At 40.7% G+C, this 20,697-nt stretch overlaps 1 protein-coding gene across 5 annotated transcripts in view; it reads left to right on the top strand.

The window, feature by feature from the left end:
• Positions 1–20,145, top strand: part of LOC112574678 (rab GTPase-activating protein 1-like) — a 40,342-nt gene extending 20,197 nt beyond the window's left edge. For all 5 annotated transcript variants that reach the window (XM_025255902.1, XM_025255901.1, XM_025255900.1 and 2 more), the window contains 17 exons: positions 436–538; positions 3,041–3,207; positions 3,573–3,732; positions 7,433–7,680; positions 7,956–8,069; positions 8,504–8,578; positions 9,094–9,219; positions 9,391–9,534; positions 9,888–9,929; positions 11,019–11,147; positions 15,216–15,308; positions 15,667–15,777; positions 16,196–16,300; positions 16,551–16,634; positions 16,979–17,050; positions 17,272–17,394; positions 17,670–20,145. In XM_025255902.1, coding sequence (XP_025111687.1) covers positions 436–538; positions 3,041–3,207; positions 3,573–3,732; positions 7,433–7,680; positions 7,956–8,069; positions 8,504–8,578; positions 9,094–9,219; positions 9,391–9,534; positions 9,888–9,929; positions 11,019–11,147; positions 15,216–15,308; positions 15,667–15,777; positions 16,196–16,300; positions 16,551–16,634; positions 16,979–17,050; positions 17,272–17,394; positions 17,670–17,861 — 2,088 coding nt within the window. In that variant the 3' untranslated portion in view covers positions 17,862–20,145. The remainder of the gene's footprint in view (positions 1–435; positions 539–3,040; positions 3,208–3,572; positions 3,733–7,432; positions 7,681–7,955; positions 8,070–8,503; positions 8,579–9,093; positions 9,220–9,390; positions 9,535–9,887; positions 9,930–11,018; positions 11,148–15,215; positions 15,309–15,666; positions 15,778–16,195; positions 16,301–16,550; positions 16,635–16,978; positions 17,051–17,271; positions 17,395–17,669) is intronic.
• The last annotated feature ends 552 nt before the right edge of the window (positions 20,146–20,697 follow it).

Genomic DNA, 20,697 nt, shown 5'->3' with positions numbered 1-20,697 from the left:
GTACATATAGGCACACTGAACAACATAAAGATGAGGTACAAGAGTAGAATGTAAAGCAATGGATCAAGGTATGAAGGGATGTGGGTAGTGTAAACAGTGTAAAGATGGAGTCGCTATATGATGGCTGGCATGACAGTATTGCAAGGGAGTTAATAATAGTAATTCAGGGAAAGTACTCATTGAACAGATGCTTTCAGAGAATGAGTGTAGAGTGACTAGCTATATTGTACATATGCATCGTCTTATGTGCATACACACACGCATGCATTGTCTCATTCACATATGCTCTCCCACTCAATTTTCCTAGGTAACTGTCCTACAATTTTGTTGAAGACCATTTGTTATTAAGCAGAACAACAAGTATGTGCAGCCTCGTTCCACAGTCATATGTTAGCTTATTCGCTTGTTTACTATATTTGTTTCCTTTGATTGCAGGTAAGCATGGGATATACTTCTGATGACAGAACATACAGCATTGCTGGCCACTGGGATCCCACAGAGAAATGCTTTGAGATTCTCAACACTGAAACAGAGAAAGGTCAGGGGCTATATATTCTGTCTCGGAGTTTATGATATTGTTTGTTTATAATATCCAGCCACTTGGCTTATTTCAATGTTGTTTACCCCTGTCACAGCTATAATACTGTGCTTGAACTATTTATGAGCATGGGTGCTGCACCAGTTCTGCATCCAAAAATCAGTTCTTATGACATTTGTACAGAAATTATCTTTGGTGCAAGCAGAAAAATCACTCCATACTCTGTGAGAGCAAAATTGAAGTCAAATTCATGAAAAAATAGTTTATTCTGTGTTGCTCCCTTGAGCATAGGGCCACAACACCTCGCCAGTGGACCCAGTTTTGGACATCTCCCTTCAGTTGGGCCCATGTGGTTCCTATGTCCTTTGTCTCACTTTCTACCGTTCTTTTCCAGTATCAAATCTTTCTAAAGCAGCTTCAGGAAGGTAATCAGAGTTTGAAGCTCACACTGCCGATGTGAAAATCTGAAGTCTAAGAAATGGCAAGATGGCACAGATGTGACAGTAGAAATAAAATGGCCCAGGAAAAGACGAAAGTGGCTACGACACAGAAATCCTCACAGGAACGTAGCAAATATAAAAGATGTACTGATCAGGGCTTCTGCTTCCGCAAAAAATTGCGTACAGTACGCATTAAAAGTTCGGAGGACCCCTTCAATTTTCGTCAATGGGGTCCCCTTCAAATTTGGGCAAAGAACAGGGACCCCTTAAAAATCTGAAGAAGGGGTCCCTGGGACCCCAAAGAATTTAGCCTTAGCAGAAGCCCTGCTGATGAACATTAGACACACAACTTCACGCAGATCAATGGGCAAACATAAAAGTGAGGGAGAGCTGTCACCCTCTAACCAGTTAGGCAAAGGGACATCACTCTCCACTCAAGATGCAGTACCTTAAAACCCTTTTGCTTCTTCACTGTATACATTATTTGGTAACATTCAGGAGTAAAGTGGCATTTGCAGGGTATTGTGTAAGAGCAGTGAAGTCACGTATGAACAAAGTTGATCCATTGTCTTCTCAATGATGATTCCTTTGGGAACGTATGCACACTTATTCTGTCATTGTGTTTTCCTGTAAATTCAACAATGACACAATACTTTCCATATCTGCGCTTGGGCTTTCAAGATTTTGTATTTTCAGGGGTTCAAATGAAGGTGAGGAAATTGTTTTTATTTTCTTGAGATTCATTCTTCTTCTTCTAAAGATTTAATGTTCGAGGCATTAATAAGTGATATGAAAGAAGTTTTTTGAGCATGATATGTGTCATCAATCGAGTTGATCTTTATGCCAGTTGGAAGGTCTGGGCTAAATACAAAGAAGAATTTTGAAAAACTTACATGTTGTGGTCAGGTGTCCAGTTGGCAGTTTGACAGGTGAGGAAGATAATTTATTCAAGACAGCAGTCACACAATGAATGTGCCAAACACTTAAAATCTGTGGGAGGTGGGGTTGATGCTAGGATGAACAGAGGATGCACACAGTCTTCTTTTAGGTTAGTCATTTCCATAAACAACATACCTTCGGATCACAGGCTAACTATTGGCAATAGTCCACTGTGCCCTTCACAGTAGGCAACAGGGAGGATATATGGATGCTTTCAATGATTAAATTGTATTACCTCAAGTAATAATGCATCATCTGGGTTATTAGTGTGCTGATGTGATGAGCACTGGAACCTTTCAATTACTATTGAGCTGCTAAAATGTTTAAGGAAAAATGAATATTTGTACATTTATTTATTACATCTGCATTTTGGCATAGCATAAGGTTTGCCTTAATTTAATAAAACAAGTTATCCGGCAAAGACATGTTCAGATATTGAATAAATGCCAATTTCCTGACAATGTACTAATGTTTCTGAATCAGTTTCTGAATCTTATTCAATTCTCCATACATTTCTTGAAAGCTTGATGTGGCAAAATATCAGAGTGATGAGCACTTGCAGCAAAGGTGTTCAGGTGTTAATGTACCTTGCTGATTGCTAACAGTGATCTCGTATGCCACTTCAGCAGTTAGCACTAGAATGTTCTCTCATCTAAAATATTTGCAATACAATTCTAAGTCATCAAACTCTTTAAATGGGCACAATCTGTCATGAGACATTCGATTTCGTCTCATTAATCAACGTTGCTACTGGAACATCATGAGGGCCATCATATTTCTTAATAAGTAACGACTTATTCAGCCCTGAGAGCTTTAAGCAGGGTCTGCCAGGCCAGAGAGCTTCTCCAGGCTCCATGCATACAAACTTTTTGCTGGTCATCATCCAGATCAGCGCTAAACTCATTTAAACCCCATCTACAGTCTACATGCATACAAGGCCTGTTCACATGAGCAGTCACCCTTAGAAGGGGTTGATTATGATGGGGCACATTAGTTTTACTTTCACCATTTAGAACTTTTGTATTTATGGTTCATAAGCAGGTATATTGTAATGGCATTTTTTTAAAATTAGAGATAGAGATTTGGCATGACATCTTGAAGTATTTCATTCTTTAATCATTAGATACCAGAGTTTTCCTAACCGTCGCTGTGGACCTTGTTATCTTTGGGATACAAGAGCCTGTTCGCTTTGCTCTGGAGGTGCGGGCCAAAGTGTATCCCACCAGTGAACGGTTCTGGCAATTCACTAAAAAGCCTCATTATGAACGCTTCTTTGTAAAGCTGAAACAGGTGAGCATAATGATAAATTGTGAATACACAAGAAAAAGGTCGAAAATAAGGCTTAAAATTGTGAAATGGTTGTTTCAATGACAGGAAGTAAACTATACCTTGCACAACAAATCAATAAAGCATGTGTCTGACCCATTCCATTCATCAGAATAGGTGATGACCTATTTAGAGCCTCATTGCTTCTTTAAAAAAATGTGTTGGTGGCTTTGGAATCAGAATTCCCTACAGGCGCTGTCTTACAATTAGTTAGAGATATTATGACGCAAATTTTACATGTTGTAGACAGTGGCATTCAGGACCAAACATCATTTGAAGAACAAGGTAAAGCACAGATAATTCTTATGTCCATACTGCATACCTGACAGGTGGAGGGTCAGGATTGTGAGCCAGCATATGAGGTGCTCAAGGTGGATAGCCAAACTGACCGTGACCGCCGCAACACTAGCCTCAGCCTCAACTTGCAGTCAGCCAGCAAAGTGCCCCCAGAGCCAGTTCAAACTCCACAGGATCCTGAGGATGAGTCAGGTAAGTTTGAATCAAATGTTCATGACTTCTGAGAGTCTGATAAAAAAGACAGGCGTGTTTGGAGGGTCAAAGTTATAGACAGATCAAGACGAGTTGTGTAAGTTTGAAATGTCATCGCTTCTCAGTCTGGTAATAGGCGATATATTGGCTCAAAAGCTAGCACCTGTCGCCAAAATAGTGAGGGTTGGCTGTCGTGGATTCAACTCTCGTTTTGGGCATGCTATTCTTTCTGTGCATGTGGCATTTGTTGACAGGCCTTGCCATGATGTAACCTTCAGTTCTGGCTCAGTGTAAAACACCAATCCCACCCACCCGTACACCTCTCAGTCTGAGAAGAACAGCAGGTTTCTTGTGTAGCGGATCTCTAACATACTCATTTTATTTCATGTTCCAATCAGGATTAAAAAAAAATTGCTTTCACAGCACAGCTGAATTTGAGTCTTTTGATGCTTTTTTCCTGTCTGCTACATCTTCGTTGACAATTAAACATATTTTTCTTGGTTTCTATGACTGGTTTGCAGATATGGTGAAAAGCTAAACCTTTTTATTTATTTTTTTATTTTTGCACTCATGGCAAAGATATTTGCTGAAAAGCAAAAGCAAGCAAACAAATCTGCATTTTTAAATACACTTTATCGGTTCTAAGCTGAATCATTCTGGTCTTTGCCACTGTTGGATTCCTGTTGCTTGACAAAACTTTGTCTTGCTGAAGACCTGACTGTTCTCGTTGTCCACAAAATTTTTTCTGAGGCTTATGTGCAGACTATTACAGAAAATGCTTTGGGTAGTTATGCCAATGTCAGAAATTCAGTGTTGATTCAGTAATGCTTCCCTCTTGTGTGTTGAAAAGGAAATGAGGGGAATTAATGGTTTTGTATAGGTCATTTGTTGCAGTGCTCATGAAAGGCTTTTTTTTTTTTTTTGTAATAATCCTGAGTTTTTATGTAAAACTGCAGTTTATGAAGTGTTTCCTTCCTTGATTGGCATTGTTTGTAGATTCTATACAAGCTATGCAAAAACAAGGTCAGGGTTGGGTCACCGCCAACAGGAAGTTTATCAAGACAATGTCATGGCTGGAGATTTCCGTGTTTCTCCATCCCTAAGAAGTGCTAGTGTGTCAATGAAGGAACTGTCAGCTTGCTTTAGCAGTGCTTTTTCTTTAACTAGGATACAGAATTTAAGAGACTATAAATTTGTTTGCAATTATAAAAGGTTTCTGTTCTGGAATGTGCATTCCTGTCTCAGATTTGTGAGTTGTGTAGTGGAATGGGTGAGTAGTAGCATCTTTTTTTCATAGTTATGTAAGATTCAGGCTGGATGCTATGCAGGGAAGTGGTCCAAGGCAATTCCTGCTTCTCAGTACTGATAGTCACGAATATGTAAAAAAAAATAAGTGTTTTTTTTTTTTTAATTTTCTTTATTAAAAGTAGTTGTTACACTTAAAGAGGTGGGTGGTAATCACCCAAGTAATCTGTTAGAAATAGATGGTGGGAGTGGCTTGTTACATGGGCAAGGAGACTTTGTCAGCAACAACTTGTACCTGTGTGTTGTAAAAGCTGCTTGCTACATTTCTGTTACAGGCAGAAGTTCAGTGGGATGTGTTAGGATAATTAATGTTATACGACATGAAGTACTGTGCATGTTATGGTCAATGTGAGGTGTGGTTATAAAGAGCCTAAGGTGTATCACTGTATAGATGTTGACATTTTCTTTTCATTTATGACCATGTTTCTTTAAAAGTTTCTTTAGTACAGAGTCTTATAGCCTTGTCAGTAACGGCTTTGTGAAAGGTCTTATAGTACAGACCTTAGTAACAGCATAAAGTCATTTGTTACAGAATATATCCTGGTAATTGTGACATTTAGAAATGTCAAGCTAGCATTGGAATCATATGAAATGTGCATTTTAGGTTTTAATTGATTTACAATTTTTTTATTAACTTTACCAGGCAACATAATTATTAGGAGCTAAGGGGCTACAATTCTCTGTAACCAAATGAACTACTTTCCAGGTCAGTGGAGCTAGTGGCCCTGGGTGCAAGGGGTGCATTCCCCCTTGACCACTATATAAAATGCCTCATAAAAAGAGCTCTCCAGTCTTTTCATTAGGTTCAGTGGTTTGCTGCCATTAATCTTTTTTAGCCTTCCCAACTTACTGCTTGACTGCCTGGTTTTTTGTACATTTGTCATCAAGCCTAATCTTCTGTCTGCGCCTGCACTGCAAGCTGTTCTGCTTTCTTTTTATCACTATATGGCTGTAACGTTTGTGGTGCATGGTCAGAGGATCAAGGGACAGGGTACTGCAGGTGGAAGTGAGGACAGAGTTTTCTGGGGGTTTTTTTTGTTGTTTTTTTTTAACCCTGACCCTCTGCTGTTGCTTCTGATAGTTCACAATAGTTGTTGGCATGATGTAAATCTCAACCAATCAACCTGAGTTCATGGACTTCTTCACCTTTGGCAATTTTTCCAAAGATTCCTTAGAAGTTGTCGATTCTGCCGAGCACCAGTTTCTGGTCCACACAGCACGATTCTCCTTTCCAGCAACTAGGTGCAAGGCTGCATCATCTTTTGCCAGACCCTGGTCTGACTGCAAGACTCCCTCCTGGTGCTCTGCTTCAAGTCCACACTCCAGCCTGGCTGTTTCGGAGCGGTCGGCTATTGAGTACTCAGTGTTAATACAGTCTACTCTTGGGTGTGTTTAAAACTGTCTGCTCTTGGGTACTCAGTGTAATACAGGGGGACTTTTTCTTGGTTTCACCATGTGGCCTTCTTCCACCCAGGTTCAGATGACAGCACCTTCTGGTGCCAGCTGGTTACATGCTCTGAAACAAGAGATTACAGCTTTGCTACACAGTAGCATCAGTGGGGATTTCTGTTCACATTCATGCTGGGCTTTTATTCTTTCATCATCTGGTCCCTAAACCTGCTGGAGGATAGAGAACTATTCTTTATTTGAGCACCTTCCAGGCATTCAGCATGGGTTCTACCTTCTTCATGCATATGACAAGTTCAGATGCTCTGTCACCTCAGGAGACTATTTCTTTGTAGTCAATCTCCAGATCATATTAAATAGTTGAATTTGTTAAGTGTATTTCACTGTGTGGATGTGAGTTGTAGGTACTGCACTCAAAGAATTGTAAACTATTCCACTTGGATTCTGGCCCAGATTCTTACCTGAATTTAGTGACCTTTGAATCCCTCATCCATTACCCCTTTAACTTGTTGATAGTCTTTTACCTTTTGGCCTTAGCAAAAAAATAATGTGTTTTGTCAGTAGATCCTGAGAAATTGCAAGCTTGAGGTGACAGATCCATACACCTGCTCACTTGTTTGATAGTGATTCTCCTGCTAGTCGGGTCATCGGGTAAAGTTCATGAAAGAATTAAATTATCCGTGTAAATTCTCTTTTTTCAATATCATCCAACCTAACAAAAATACCCAAAATGTCTGCATGGAGGTAGGGGGTTGGCAAAAAGAATGCTGAGCTCTTTTTACAGAGTCTTTTATAGCAGTTTAGGTTGGATGCATTGGAGGACAGTGGAACCCATCACAGCCTTTGAGTTCCTGATAAATCACTGGGTTGTATAATAAGTATCAAAGAAAGAGAATTTATAAGGAAATGTTCATTTTCTTAAAGGAAAAAGACTGTTCTGAAGGAGGAATTTGCTTGTTAAAAATATTCTTTTCTCCTTAAATGTTAGACACTGATGAGCCTCTGCTGAGTGGATCAGGCATTGTCAGCAAAGAGGTGAAAGATGGCAACCTTTTGGAGGCTTGGGCAGAGGTGCTGACACGCTGGCACAGCAACCTATCTTCCCGTCCCAAGCAGGTGACCAGCCTTGTCCGCAAAGGCATTCCAGAGGCACTGAGGGGCGAAGTCTGGCAATTGCTGGCAGGTTGTCAGGACAGCGACCACCTGCTAGAGCAATACCGAGTCCTGATCACTAAGGTCTGTTGCCATGCAAAGTTTTCCTTTTTGAAAAAAAGCTATATACTTGTGCAATAAATAAATTGTTACACACTTCTGTTTAAAAAGTTAAATTTGTTAAAGAAAAATTGTGACCTTTGATATTATTCTTTTTTAAATGTTAGATATTTTTTAAATGAAAACAAAAAAAGAATTTTTACACAAAAATGTCAAGCAGAAAACAAGAAAAAAGAGGGTTATTACTGAAATGGCAAAAAGTAATTGTTGCCCACAACTTGTCACTTTTTACTGTTCAGGATTCTCCTTCTGAAGCTGTGATACAAAGAGATGTCAATCGCACCTTCCCAGCTCACGACTTCTTCAAAGAGAGTGGAGGTCTGGGACAGGACTCCTTGTACAGAATCAGCAAAGTAGGATTTTCTGTTCTGTTTCAGTTCCATAGCTGTAAGCTGTGGGCACATCCAGAAGCTTGATAACAAAACCAGCTCTGTCATTTAGCACTAGTGCCAGCATTTCTTTACATGTCATTCAATCTGCATTTACCACATTATTAATAAATGCATATTGTTTTGTTTATATGTGGTGCATAAAAAAAAAATTGATCAACAGTCTGTTAATTAAGATCCACACCTGGCTACAGGGGTGGAAGATACAACAAAAGTGATGTAAAAAGTTTAAACACCTGCTAGCATTTCCCTGATGGAAGCTGTGATTTTTTTTTTCCTGCGATTTTATTAAAAACCTATGTACTACATTTACAATAGAGATCAAGCATCACTAACAAAAAGAGGTGTTAAAAGGAAATCCAAGCAAACCTATATTTGTCTTTTTGTCCCTATTTCAGGCCTACTCTGTATATGATGAAGATATTGGCTATGTGCAAGGTCTCTCATTCCTAGCTGCTGCCCTGCTCTTGCATGTAAGTCAAAGCCAGCAGTCCTTGCTCTTCCACCTACCAGCCAGATAATACTTGAACCTGCAGATGTCTCTGAATTTGTTTATGTCAGACTGTAAGACTGACATACTGAGTCAGTCACATACTGAGTGGTCACAATGTGGTCACAATGCTCTTGTTAACTATTAGTCTTTGTGCTCAGATCCTCCCTTGTTGCTTTTCTCTCTGTGAGTTCTGTTCCTGTATTTGGCATGGGTAAAGACCAGGCAGGATGGATGATGTGTGGTATCTTTGAAATCTAAAGTTAGGGAATGAGAGATTAAGGGTTACACTGTTTCCAGCAGAGTTTAAAAAGTAGTAAGCCCAAAGAGAAGGAGAACACTGCAGGCTGTGAGAACATGGAAGCAGGCCATGTCAGTATTCTTCAACAGCATTTAGTACACTGGTGTCTGGTGATACCAGGAAAAAAAATTTTAGACAGGATGTGCTGTAGAGTGGTGGTAAAAAGAAGAAACATGAAATGTTAGGTGCTATTGCAGATGCCAGAGGAGCAAGCCTTCTGTGTGCTGACCAAGATCATGTTTGACTATGGCCTCCGTAACCTCTTCAAACAGGGCTTTGAGGAGCTGCACCTTAAGTTCTACCAGCTGGAGCGCTTGCTACAGGTGTGTGTGTCCTCCATACTTCTTTTACAGCAATGTACACAAACCTTATGCTCTTTGGCAATGTGCATTTGTGCGCAGGACTGAATATACAGTCTCTAGACGATGTTTGCGTGTGTGCATTCTTAATGCAGGACTATCTGTTCAGTCACATGGCAGTTTGTATGCGCACAGGACCAGATGAGTGATCTATATGAACACTTCATGGATATGGGACTGGAGGTTCACATGTTTGCCTCCCAGTGGTTCTTAACGCTGTTCACAGCAAAGTTCCCTCTCCACGTCGTCTTCCACATCCTTGACCTCTATCTGAGTGAGGTAGGCCAGTGAATTTTGTGGGTGTGGATGAAAGTTTCAAGTGATGGAGTTTAGACTGCTGAGCAGAATGTGTAGTGGGCTTTGTCAGTACGAGGGAATATCTGATTATAAAAATGTCATTGTACTGTGCTATGCTTGTTGAGTTTTTAAACTGGCAGCAAGTTTAAAGGAAAAACTGAATAAACTGTGAAGATCTTGTCAATGGCTTATTTATAGATCATGTTAATTTATTTAGAGATCCTGTTAATGACTTATTTAACATTCTGGGGTCTAAATTTTGCGATGCACATTATTACATTTCACAGTGTCTGTGGTTTTCCTGTTTGAATAAAAAAAGTGTTTTTCTTTTTCAGGGTAATCTCATGATATTTAGTGTGGCACTGGGCCTTTTGAAGGTATTTATTATCTTTGTGTATGTTTGTTCAAAAAATAAAAAGAGTGAGGGAAATGCAGATATCTTTTTGCTGTTTGTGGATTTGTTCCACTGGTTTAGATGTTGTCAAAGAAAGCAAGACTAATAGTGTCCTGATTGGCTGAAATGTCATTTTCAAAAGTTAAAACATTTTGCTTCTCATCAGTGGTCTGGCTTAAAGTCAGTTTTATATTGTTTTATACTTTTTCTTAATTCAAGAAACTTAATTCAAGAGAAACAACTTCTGGAGACAGGGTTACTTCCTTTGAAATCGTTTTCGGTGTAATGTCAGGATTGAGGCACACCTAGATTACTGATGTGTATGGACCTGATGCCTTCCTTTTGTTGTCCTTAACCATCAGCAGGATGAGCCACTGTCATGGTTTTTAAAACCAACCAAAAAAGAAAAGCTTGTTTCTATTTTCAGGTCTTCTTCCTGCAGTTTTAAAGCCCTTTTAAATTTATTCTGAGTGATTTTGAAATTTTTTCTTGTAAAATGAGTGGCTCATCAAGCAATTTCCCCAAGGATGACTTTGTTGGTGACACTAGCAAAGAATCTGTTGTTGAACACAACTCTGCTAACGATTTTTAAGATATTTGATCCAGTCTGTTCTTCTAATTGATGAAGATAGGTTTTTGCTGATTTTTTTGTAGAAGGCAGGTAGCCCAGTAAATGTGTTGATTTTTTTTTATATTAAATATGAATTTTCTTGGCTTATTGCTGTCACCAGAGTGAAAGTAGGCAATTTTCATTACTTTCATTGCAAAGTTCAAGCTTTCCTTCCCAAAAATGTTTAGGTTTCTTGGTCTAATGCTTACATGAGAGCAGCAATAATAAAAACAAACATGACCCACTGTTATCTTCACCATATTTGAGGATACGCCATTGTTTTATTTCACAATTATATTTTTTCTTTGTGCTCAGGGGGTTAATGCAGATTTTTACACATATCATTTCCTATTTTTAGTGTCATTTTAGCAGTTTAATGTATCATTTGCTTTTTATTATTTTTTAACATTTAAATTAATCCTGTGGTTTAAAGAAACTGTTGACATTGACATGCTGTTGCAGCTGTCTCGCAAAGACCTGTTGTCACATGACTTTGAAGGGGTGTTGAAGTATTTCCGTGTACATCTGCCAAAACGTTTCCGAACAGAAGAAGCAGCTATAGAGCTCATGCAGACAGCTATTGCTCTGAAGGTGGGTCAAGTTTTTGGTTAGAGATTTCAGAGAAAGATTCTTTTTGATAAAAACAAAGCATCTTCCTTTTTTCTTTTGTAAAAGAGGAAGAGGAAACAAAATTGAGTCTGAAAGATTTAAGTAAAAATAGTTCATATGGCTGCAATTTAAAAAAAATTCTGATGCTATCAGCTGATAAATCTGTTTTAGGTTTTGTGCAGCAAAACAATGGAACTCTCTCCCTTTCCATATGCACCACCTACCCACTATTGAATCCTTTAAACAAGCATTGAAAACACACCTCTTCCATAAACATCTATATCTATCTATTCCTCTTCGTGCATCAGGTTGCACATAAGGCCTCAACCAGAGTCCGCCACCGATGTCGATCGGCTGAAACCCGCTCTAGGTGACCCCATGTCCAGCCCTTTCCCTTCATCTCCCTTTCCACTGTTCTTCTCCAAGTTTCCTTTGGGCGGCCTCGTTTTCTTCGGCCGTCTGGAGTCCATCGTAGGGCGACTCTGGAAAGGTCTGCTGTCTGCTGGCGGAGCACATGTCCAATCCATCGCCAACGCCTTCGTTGAACCTGCGTGGTGATGGACTCGGTTTCAGTTCTTCGGTGGAGTTCTTCATTGGTGATGGTGTTTGGCCAAAAGATGTTAAGTATGCGCCTGAGGCATCTGTTTTGGAAGACGTCAAGCTTGTTACTGATGGTTTTGGTCATCTTCCAAGATTCTGATCCATAAAGGAGGGTGCTGATCACATTTGACTTGAAGATTCTCAGCTTGATCTTCTGGCTGATGTTTTTTGCCTTCCATGTGCTCCTGAGTGAGGCGAAGGCCTGGCTGGCTTTCGCCAGTCGGGCTCGAATCTCCACCTCCGCATCCCCGGTGTTTGACATTTTGGACCCAAGATAGGTGAAACTGTCAATTTCCTCAATCTCTTCTCCATTTAGTTTGATGCTGTCTTGGACTCTGGCGTTCACTCTCATCCTTTTCGTTTTCTTTGTGCTGACCTTCAAGCCAAGGTTTCCAGCTGTTTCTGAGAAGGCCTTTGTTTTTTCCTGCATGTCTTGGTGGCGGTGTGACAGCAGGGCAATGTCATCAGCAAAGTCTAAGTCTTCTAGCGCTGTTGTTGCTGTCATAGTCATGGTCCATCTGATCCCTCTCCTCTCACTGTTGGTGGAAGTCTTCATGATCCAGTCCATGGCCAGGATGAAGAGGAACGGCGACAGAATGCAGCCCTGCTTCACCCCGGTACTGACGTTGAAGGGTCTGTGAGCTCCGTGTCACAGACAACCTGGGATTTGAAATCGCTGTACAGCATTGCAATGACCTGAACAAGTTTTGCAGGGACCCCGTAATGTCTCAGGATCTTCCATAAGGACTCTCGGTGGATGCTGTCAAAAGCCTTCTCCAGGTCGATGAAATTGATGTACAGCGGTGTGTTCCATTCGTTGCTCTGCTCCAGAATCTGTCGCAGAATGAAGATGTGTTCAGAGCAGGATCGCCCAGGGCGAAATCCTGCTTGCTGTGGTCGGAGGTCTTTCTCAAGAGTTGCCGTCAGTCTTGACAAAACAATCTTGCTGAAGACCTTGCTGGTGAGGGAAAGAAGTGTTATGCCCCTCCAATTATTGCAGTCTCCAAGATCTCCTTTCTTGGGTAACTTGAAGATGACCCTGTCTTCCACGCAACAGGGACCTGCCCTGATTCCCAAATTTGCCTGAAGATTTCAGTCAGCTTGGGAGCTGTCACATTTATATCTGCTTTCAACATCTCTGCTGTTATTCCATCTGCCCTGGTGCTTTGCCGCTCTTCATTGTCTTGACTGCTGCTGTCACTTCTTCCAGGCTTGGTGGGTCTGTGCAGATGTCAAGGTCTATAGCTGCTGGCTGGATGTCTGCAAGCTGAGGGGGATCTGTCTGTTCAGAACCGACTCAAAATGTTCCCTCCAGCGCTGTAGTTTTCCTGCCTCTCCCTCTATAACATTACCGCTCATGTCTTTCACTGGAACATCACTGTTCTTAAACCCGTTGTTTAGCTGTTTGTTTATCTTGTACAGTGTCTTCAGGTCATTTTTACTTGCTGCATTTTCTGCTTCATCTGCAGTTTTCTCTATATGGTCTCTTTTGTCGGTTCTTGCCATCCTCTTTACCTCTTTGTTTAGTTTTGTATACCTTTGTCTGAGTTGTTCCTTCAGGCGTTCAGATCTGGTGCTGTTGATTCTTTGTTTGGCTGACTTTCTCTCTTCTATCTTCTTCCATGTCTCTTCTCTGATCCACTGTTCTTTCTTTTTCCGTTGGAAGCCCAGTATTTTCTCTCCTGATTCCTGTAAGACTCGATTGAAGTCGTCTAAGGTCATCTCTTGTTGGTCTCCTAGTGCCTGGAACCTGTTCTTTACTTCCATAGCAAAGGCCCTTTCGGTGGCTGGATTTTTTTAGTTTGCCGGAGTCCACTCTCTGCTGACGTGCCTGTTTTCCTCGTGATCGACGCAGCTTCAGAGAAACTGTGGCTATCACAAGAGTGTGGTCACTGGCAATGTCTGCTCCTCTGTAGGCTCTAACATCTTGAAGTGAGCTCCTCCATTTCGGTTGATGATGACATGGTCTATCTGGTTCTTTGTGATCCCATCTGGTGATGTCCATGTTGCCTTGTGGATGTCTTTGTGTGGGAAGAGTGTGCCTCCAATCAGTAGGTTGTTTTCTTCACAAAAGTCTGCCAGTCTCTCTCCGTTGTCATTGATGGATCCGATTCCATGTTTGCCCATGACATGCTCCCTGTAGGTGTTGTCACTTCCCACCTTGGCATTGAGGTCGCCGATGATGAGCAACATGTCGTGGGCTGGAACGCTTTCTGAGGCTGCCTGGAGCTGATCGTAAAAAGCATCCTTGTCTTCTGCCTCAGAGTCATTTGTTGGTGCATAGCAAGCTAGCACTGTCAGCTTGGTGTACTTTGAATGGAATCTTGCTCTCAAAAGCCTGGGTCCATAAGGCTTCCATTCCAGCAGTGCCTTTTCCATTTTCTTGTTGAGGAGTAGAGCTACTCCTTCAGAGTGCTGAGCGTCTGATCTTCCTGAGAACAAGATGGTATGTCCTGACGCTAGTCTCCTCTTTCCCGTGCCGGTCCATCTGACCTCACTGACTCCCAGGATGTCCAAGTTGTAGTTGTCAAACTCCTTGACTAGTGGAGCATCCTGCCAGTCTGGTACAAGGTCTGGACGTTCCAGCACCCCACCTTCAACTTTTGCCTCGGCTTCAGTAAATCCGCTGTCGGGGCGCCAGCTCCCTTTCGGGTTTGGCTGTCGTCCGTCATTAGTCCAGTCTCCTGGTGTGCTTCATTACCTTCGCCATCTGTGACGAGTTCTCTGGTTTTAGTTTCTGTAACATGATTTTTTTTACATGGTGGGGTTGTTAGCCCTACCACAACCTATTTTACCTCTAGGTGAGGTGTCCACCTTAGTCGCCTCTTACGACATGCCTGGCTGGATGGCAGGGACCCTGTTCTTACAATGCTTGCTAGGCAAGCATACCCCGGGGTCCCACAGGGGTCCATAAACATCACTCCTAACATACTTTCCCACCATGCTAGTCCTTTTTCACACCCTTTCCTGCTCATCTTCCATTTGCAATATCATGATACTCTCATTTCTTGTTGTTTGCTTCCTCTTTGCATTTTCTGTATTTGTTTTCCTTCATCATTAGTACTTTTGTTTATTGTTTCTTAGTTAATGCATTATTCGTTTGTTTTCCTGTCCCTCGTATGCTGTCCATGTCTTGTTCTTAGGCGCTAAGAGCATGCTCCTTAGGAGTGTCAATATGTGCTTTAAAATTTTTGCATTTGTTATTATTATTAATAGACATAAAGAAAGACAAACATATCCAGTTTAAGTATATGTACTGCTTTACTAAAGGCAAAGAGTCAAGATGAATTCTAAGTCTGAACTTAGCTTTTTGATAGCTGGCTGTCATAAAATATTTGTTTCCAGGACTCTTAATATTTTTAAGATTTGCATTTATATGTGTATGTGTGGTTTGTATGTCTTTGCATGAATGTGTGCATGTGTATACGTGTCCATGTTGAATTCCCTCAGGTGACGGGAAAGAAAATCAAGAAATATGAAAAAGAATATGCAGCAATGAAGGAACAGGCAATGCAGCAAGAAGATCCGGTGGAACGTTATGATGTGAGTTTCTTATACCACTCTAGTTTCTGACTCTTTGGTGTAAGTGGATATAAATGTGTATATTTCTTATACAGTCGGACCTCGATAAGTCAAACTCAAAGGGACCCGAAAAAAAATTCGACTTACGGAATTTTCGAGTTAGGGAAAATGGCTTAATAGGCGCAGGTATTTGGCCGGGAACTTACAATTAATTCGATATAGGGGGGTTTTCAACTTAGGGAAGGTCGACTTATCGAGGTCCGACTGTATCAGTTCATTCTGATGATGTTTATATCATCCTTTAACATCATCATGAGATACACATTTGATAAGTAAGGCAAAAGAGCAAGGTTCAAATAAAACTGGTTGCTGTTTTCAGAGGGAGAACAAGCGGCTGCTGGACAACAACATGCGCCTGGAACAAGAGAATGATGACCTGGCGCATGAACTGGTAGAGAGCAAGCTACTTCTCCGCAGTGAACTGGATCTTGTGAGTTGAACTGAAATGAGAGCAAAAGGGTGAGAAGAGAGAGATGGGGTAGGGATGTATTAGTGTTTGGCAGATCTGCCCTCATTGTGTTGTGTTTGTGACATTTGACTTCCCCCTCTCTCAGTTGGGTTACACATGTATCCTTGTTATGCCATATTTGCTGCCGCAAAATAACCATTTTGATTCACCATTTAATAAAAATGCTGACTGGTATAGTGCATTTTTCCACAGTAAATGATGTGCTTTTCAAATATTTTTGGAATACAAAACACTAAAAGCACTCATTCAAACAGATACAGAATATATATAAATATATATATAACACATTCAGAAATTTGTATTTCATAACTTAAATAACAAAACCTGTAAACAAGCTGTGCATCCCTAGTGGTATAGATGTATATTTATCACCTGACAGGTGCATGACCGATGTGAGCTTCTGGATAAAGACCTCACTCAGACCCGGAAAACACTGAAAGAAACAGAGGAGGAGAAGAAACGCCTAGAGGTGGAATCAGCTCAGGTCAGTTGATCCAGAATTTTATTAGGTTATGTCATGCTCCACATGCCAGTCTCCTTCAGTCACTTTCTTCCTCCTTCACTGCCTACATAGTTCACTCTTCTTCTGCTTATCAATGTTAAAACGGTCTGGAACATATAGCAGTTTAGCCAGGCCTTTTCCCTTGTTTTGTGGTGAGTACTTTATTATGACAGTTATACCTGTTAAGATGATAAAAGTTTAGCTTCATTGTGTCTGCATGCTGTTCTTGCAGCTGAAAGAGATGTGCCGACGCGAGTTGGAGCGTGCTGAGCAGGAGAACACGAGAAACACTGCCATCATCTCTGACTACAAACAGGTGGGTCAGGCCAGCTGACATTGTGTAAGCCTTCAGTATGGGCATACATGAGTGTGCACACATATACCGGATATATTTTGCCTGTTTTTTTTTTCTCCTATCTACCGGCCTATTTTATTCTGTTGCTCAAATAGACCTCTACAGGTGTGCTGTTGTTTATTGTAACTTGAATGTATTTTTCCAGAGGGAAATTGCAGGGCAAGGGTGTTCAGGAAGAACATCAGTTTCTGTTGGTGATACTGTCCTGTTCCTTTGTGATAAACAATTGATTCCAAAATGCAGGTTCTATCGTGTATGCTTCATAAACTTTTCATGGCTTGAATGTGGTCTTGTCTCTGTGACAGATTTGTTCTCAGCTGAGCGAGCGCCTAGAGATGCAGCAGAAGGGGGCCAGGGAAGAGCTTATGAGAATAAAGGTGAGCAGGCTTGCATCTGCGATTGATACAGGTATGATTGTCAGTGAAAATGTGAGCACAGTGACCAAATGATGTCAGAGAAAAGATGGAGAGTTAGAGGAAGAAGGAAAAATAATGAAAACAGGCAATCATGTCAATTAAGTGTAATTATATGATTAAAAGGTGCACAGTCACCTGCCTTGCAGTTGCTCATATTCTGGGTGGCTTTGTCTTGTTTCTAGTGCCAGATCAAGAACTGTGAGGCATGCTCCAAGATGCTGGATGCAGATGGCAAAATCAAGCTGCCAGAAATGAGAAACAATGAGCTGGATGAAAATTCCGATGTAACCCTTCTTAAAAGACAGGTATTGATGCTAGGACACTTGGGATGGGAGTGCAGAAGTTTAAGAGAAGAGTTTTTTTTTTTTTGAATGGGTTTTGTACAGGCAGGAATATACTTATAGGTCATAAAAAAGGGCATCATCCTGTACTTGGGGATGTTTGTAGACTTGTATCTGCAGAATAAAAAGGTGGCATTCACAGATGTTTGGGGACAGCCTCTTGCACTGAGTCATTAGAAAAAGAAAATGTACCCTATTAGACCGTCAAGCTTGTCAAAAGTCTTTGATCATGTCTACAGGTGCGAGAGCTGGAGTTGGAACTGGCACAGACAAAGCTGGCCCTGGTTGAATCCGAGTGCAAGACACAAGACTTAACCCACCAGCTCAGCACAGCATTGTCTGAGATCCAGGCCTCCAAAAACACCTGGTTTCACAAAACACTGACCTCTATCCGTGAAGTAGCTAACACCAAGAAAGACCCTAAAGAATGATTGCTTGCCTAGCACAGCAAGGTCTAGTAATAGCAAGGCAAAATGCATTGCAGCAATGCTTCTGAACTGCCCTCAGCTTCTTCTCCAACTCCTTTGCTGTTCTTGTCCACAAACTCTTCTTTAAGAGGGAGAAAAGACCGGCTCTGGCTTCTACGCTGCAAAGATTTGCCATGAATGTGAAACATAATAAAACCATATGCCATTCATTTTTGTGTTAAAAAGGAAGTTGCTTAATTTACAAGATCCTGTGCATTTCGGTTTTAACTCGGGCACAAGGAAAATGAAATGAAAAGGGTCCCCCATAGAAATGAAAGAGAATCAAGCGCTTTGCTGGAGTACTCAGCTTTGTAACCAAGTTTCCATAACCTGCACGTTCATTTTGCATGAAAAACATTTAAGAAAAGAGTGGTTAAATGTGACAAATAGCACCAGCACTCAAGTCTGTGGAGTGGTGGTCAGCAAGTGAAGGCAGGATGTCTACATGCTTGTGATGACATGTCAAGCACCCAATCAACCTTTGCTAGGTGTCTTTTTATCTCTGTGATGTGGTGACAGTTTCACATGAATGCAATGAATATGAGCAGCTTTCTGCTAGTGCTTGAAGCAGAACCTGAGCTGTGATCAAGATTTTGAATCTCTGTTCCTGTGGATGTTCTTTTTGCCCAGACTGTGTGGTGATTTGTTCAGTATATATTCACTCACTCTAGTCCGGCCTTTGCTTCAAAAAAAGGAGGGTGGGGGTCAAAACATTCCATTGCCAGGCAAAAGGGATGACAGTGAGAGTTATAACTTGCTAGCGGTTTATATGCTTTATTAAAAACAAAATGTCTAGCTAGTCTTGGTGTCTTTATCACATGCGTAATTTGCTGCATGCAGCAATAGTGGTATTTTTGAAGAACCTGCATCTTCATCATTTGGTTGTGTGCAGTGCACTGTGTAATTTATGGTTATATTCTTTTGTATTTAATTGTATGTTCATTTTCTAATGGACCCAATGCAGGAGATATGAGGGGTAAGAGAGGTGTGTACAAAGATATTTGTATGGGTATTCCATGTACAAAAGTGTTTTTGTAAGTAGCCTGCATACATTTTTTGAGGGTTGGGGTGGTGGGGAGGTCATCGGTTTTGTCTTTGTATATTTGTGGCTTTAACTATGAAAAATGTAACAACTCTGTAACCTACTGTATAAGGCTGCTGCCAGTGGAAACTGATGAATCTTGTGCATAATGTTTACAAGTCCAGGGGTCTTTTTGAAATGAATATGCAGTTTTAATGGACAGCCTCTCCTTTTGAACATCCCCAAGCATTGTTTTGACAGTGTTTTGATGTGTATAACTTTGCCTGTTGGCATTTCAAGAAACAGGAATTGAACGCAACCGGAAATCCAGAAGGAAGTGGGTTAACAAGACTTTTACCTCTACGAATTCCCTTTTAGATGCTCACTTACATGTGGAAGGAAAAAAAAAAGAGGACCATGAATGATATTATTTTATGCAGTTCTTATTTTTGGCCGTATCAGCTTTTGGTATTTGGATTTGTAGAGATTGAGCACGTCACCTGGTCAGGCTGGCCATCTATGTGCCATAGCCCTTTTTTGTGTGTGTGAGGTGGTATAATTCTCACTTGTCACCTTGAAGAGTAAAATGCATTTGGCATTACAGAGAAAAAAAACTTTGTGATGAAGTCAGTCCTTTAGTTATGAAATTGTGGAAAAGCTTTATAGTTACAGATTATTTAACTGGGCAGAAAAAAAAAGGCATCTGATTTGCTCATGTAGGTGTGCTGAGTGCATGTTTTCATGACATAGTACCGAATACCAACTGTGAGCAAATTTTTTTTTTACCACAATACATTTGTATACTTCATTTTGGTGTCCTGAACACGATATTCCTTTAAAAAAAAAGTTTCCACTACATTAATTCTTGTGCTCTGCTGTGTGAGACTAGTCAACGTGTTTAATATTTTCATGTTTTTACTGCTAGAATGATAGTTCTGCCTTTCCCCTACCACCTCCCCACACCCACCCATTCTCTCAACACTCCATTTCTGAATCCTTGAGTTTAAGTTTCCAAAAGATGGCCAAGGACTTAAAAAATTTTCTTGCTATAGAGATTGGCCATTAAAATTGCTCAGATATTTTGCATCAGTAGGCTGGATGGGGTGGCACATGAAAAGAACAGGCCTGGTATGGTGGCAATGATTTTATAACATTTTAGACAAATGACCATGTTTTCTTTAAATGATTTTTTCCTCAGCTCAGAAATAAACAATCTGGACATTGCAATTCATGTGTATCTGATGACTTGCAGAATGTTGACAACTAAACTGTTCAGAAATCCTGGCATTGGTGAGCAGGAGTGCTAGGTTGATAATCCTTTCTGGTCACTGGCTTTTAATTGTTTGCTTGGCTTTTAATTGTTTAGTTGTTACTATCCTCCTACTGTTTGGGATTCAGGACTTGGTAAATGTTTCTAATCAAAAGGAAGGTTTTCTTCTCTAAAATAACATTAGGTTAAACAAAAGAAGTCTACTAAAAGCTTTCTGGACAGTTAAATTAGGGCTTGTTTTTTTACTGTCATAAAAGGGCATTTAGGACCTGAGTGCTGCTCATCTGTACCTTATCTATTTCTTCAGCCCCATCCCAAATGGTGGGGTTGGTCACCTGCAAAAAAACTTTTGTATATAAATCTAGCGTAATCTTTGGTTCTCTTAAACTATCAGTGACAAAATGCACATCTGATCGGTGCTGATTTTGTAAGGCAAGTTGAAACAGTTTTAGCATTCTAAATGATGGTAAACACACCTGAAAAAAAGCACAAAAATAATTACCTTGGCG

The sequence above is a fragment of the Pomacea canaliculata genome, linkage group LG11 (assembly GCF_003073045.1).
Source record: "Pomacea canaliculata isolate SZHN2017 linkage group LG11, ASM307304v1, whole genome shotgun sequence".
In the NCBI taxonomy this organism is placed as follows: Eukaryota; Metazoa; Mollusca; class Gastropoda; order Architaenioglossa; family Ampullariidae; genus Pomacea; species Pomacea canaliculata.
Note: the sequence above shows the minus strand (reverse complement) of the source record. Positions and strands in the feature narration are given on the sequence as shown.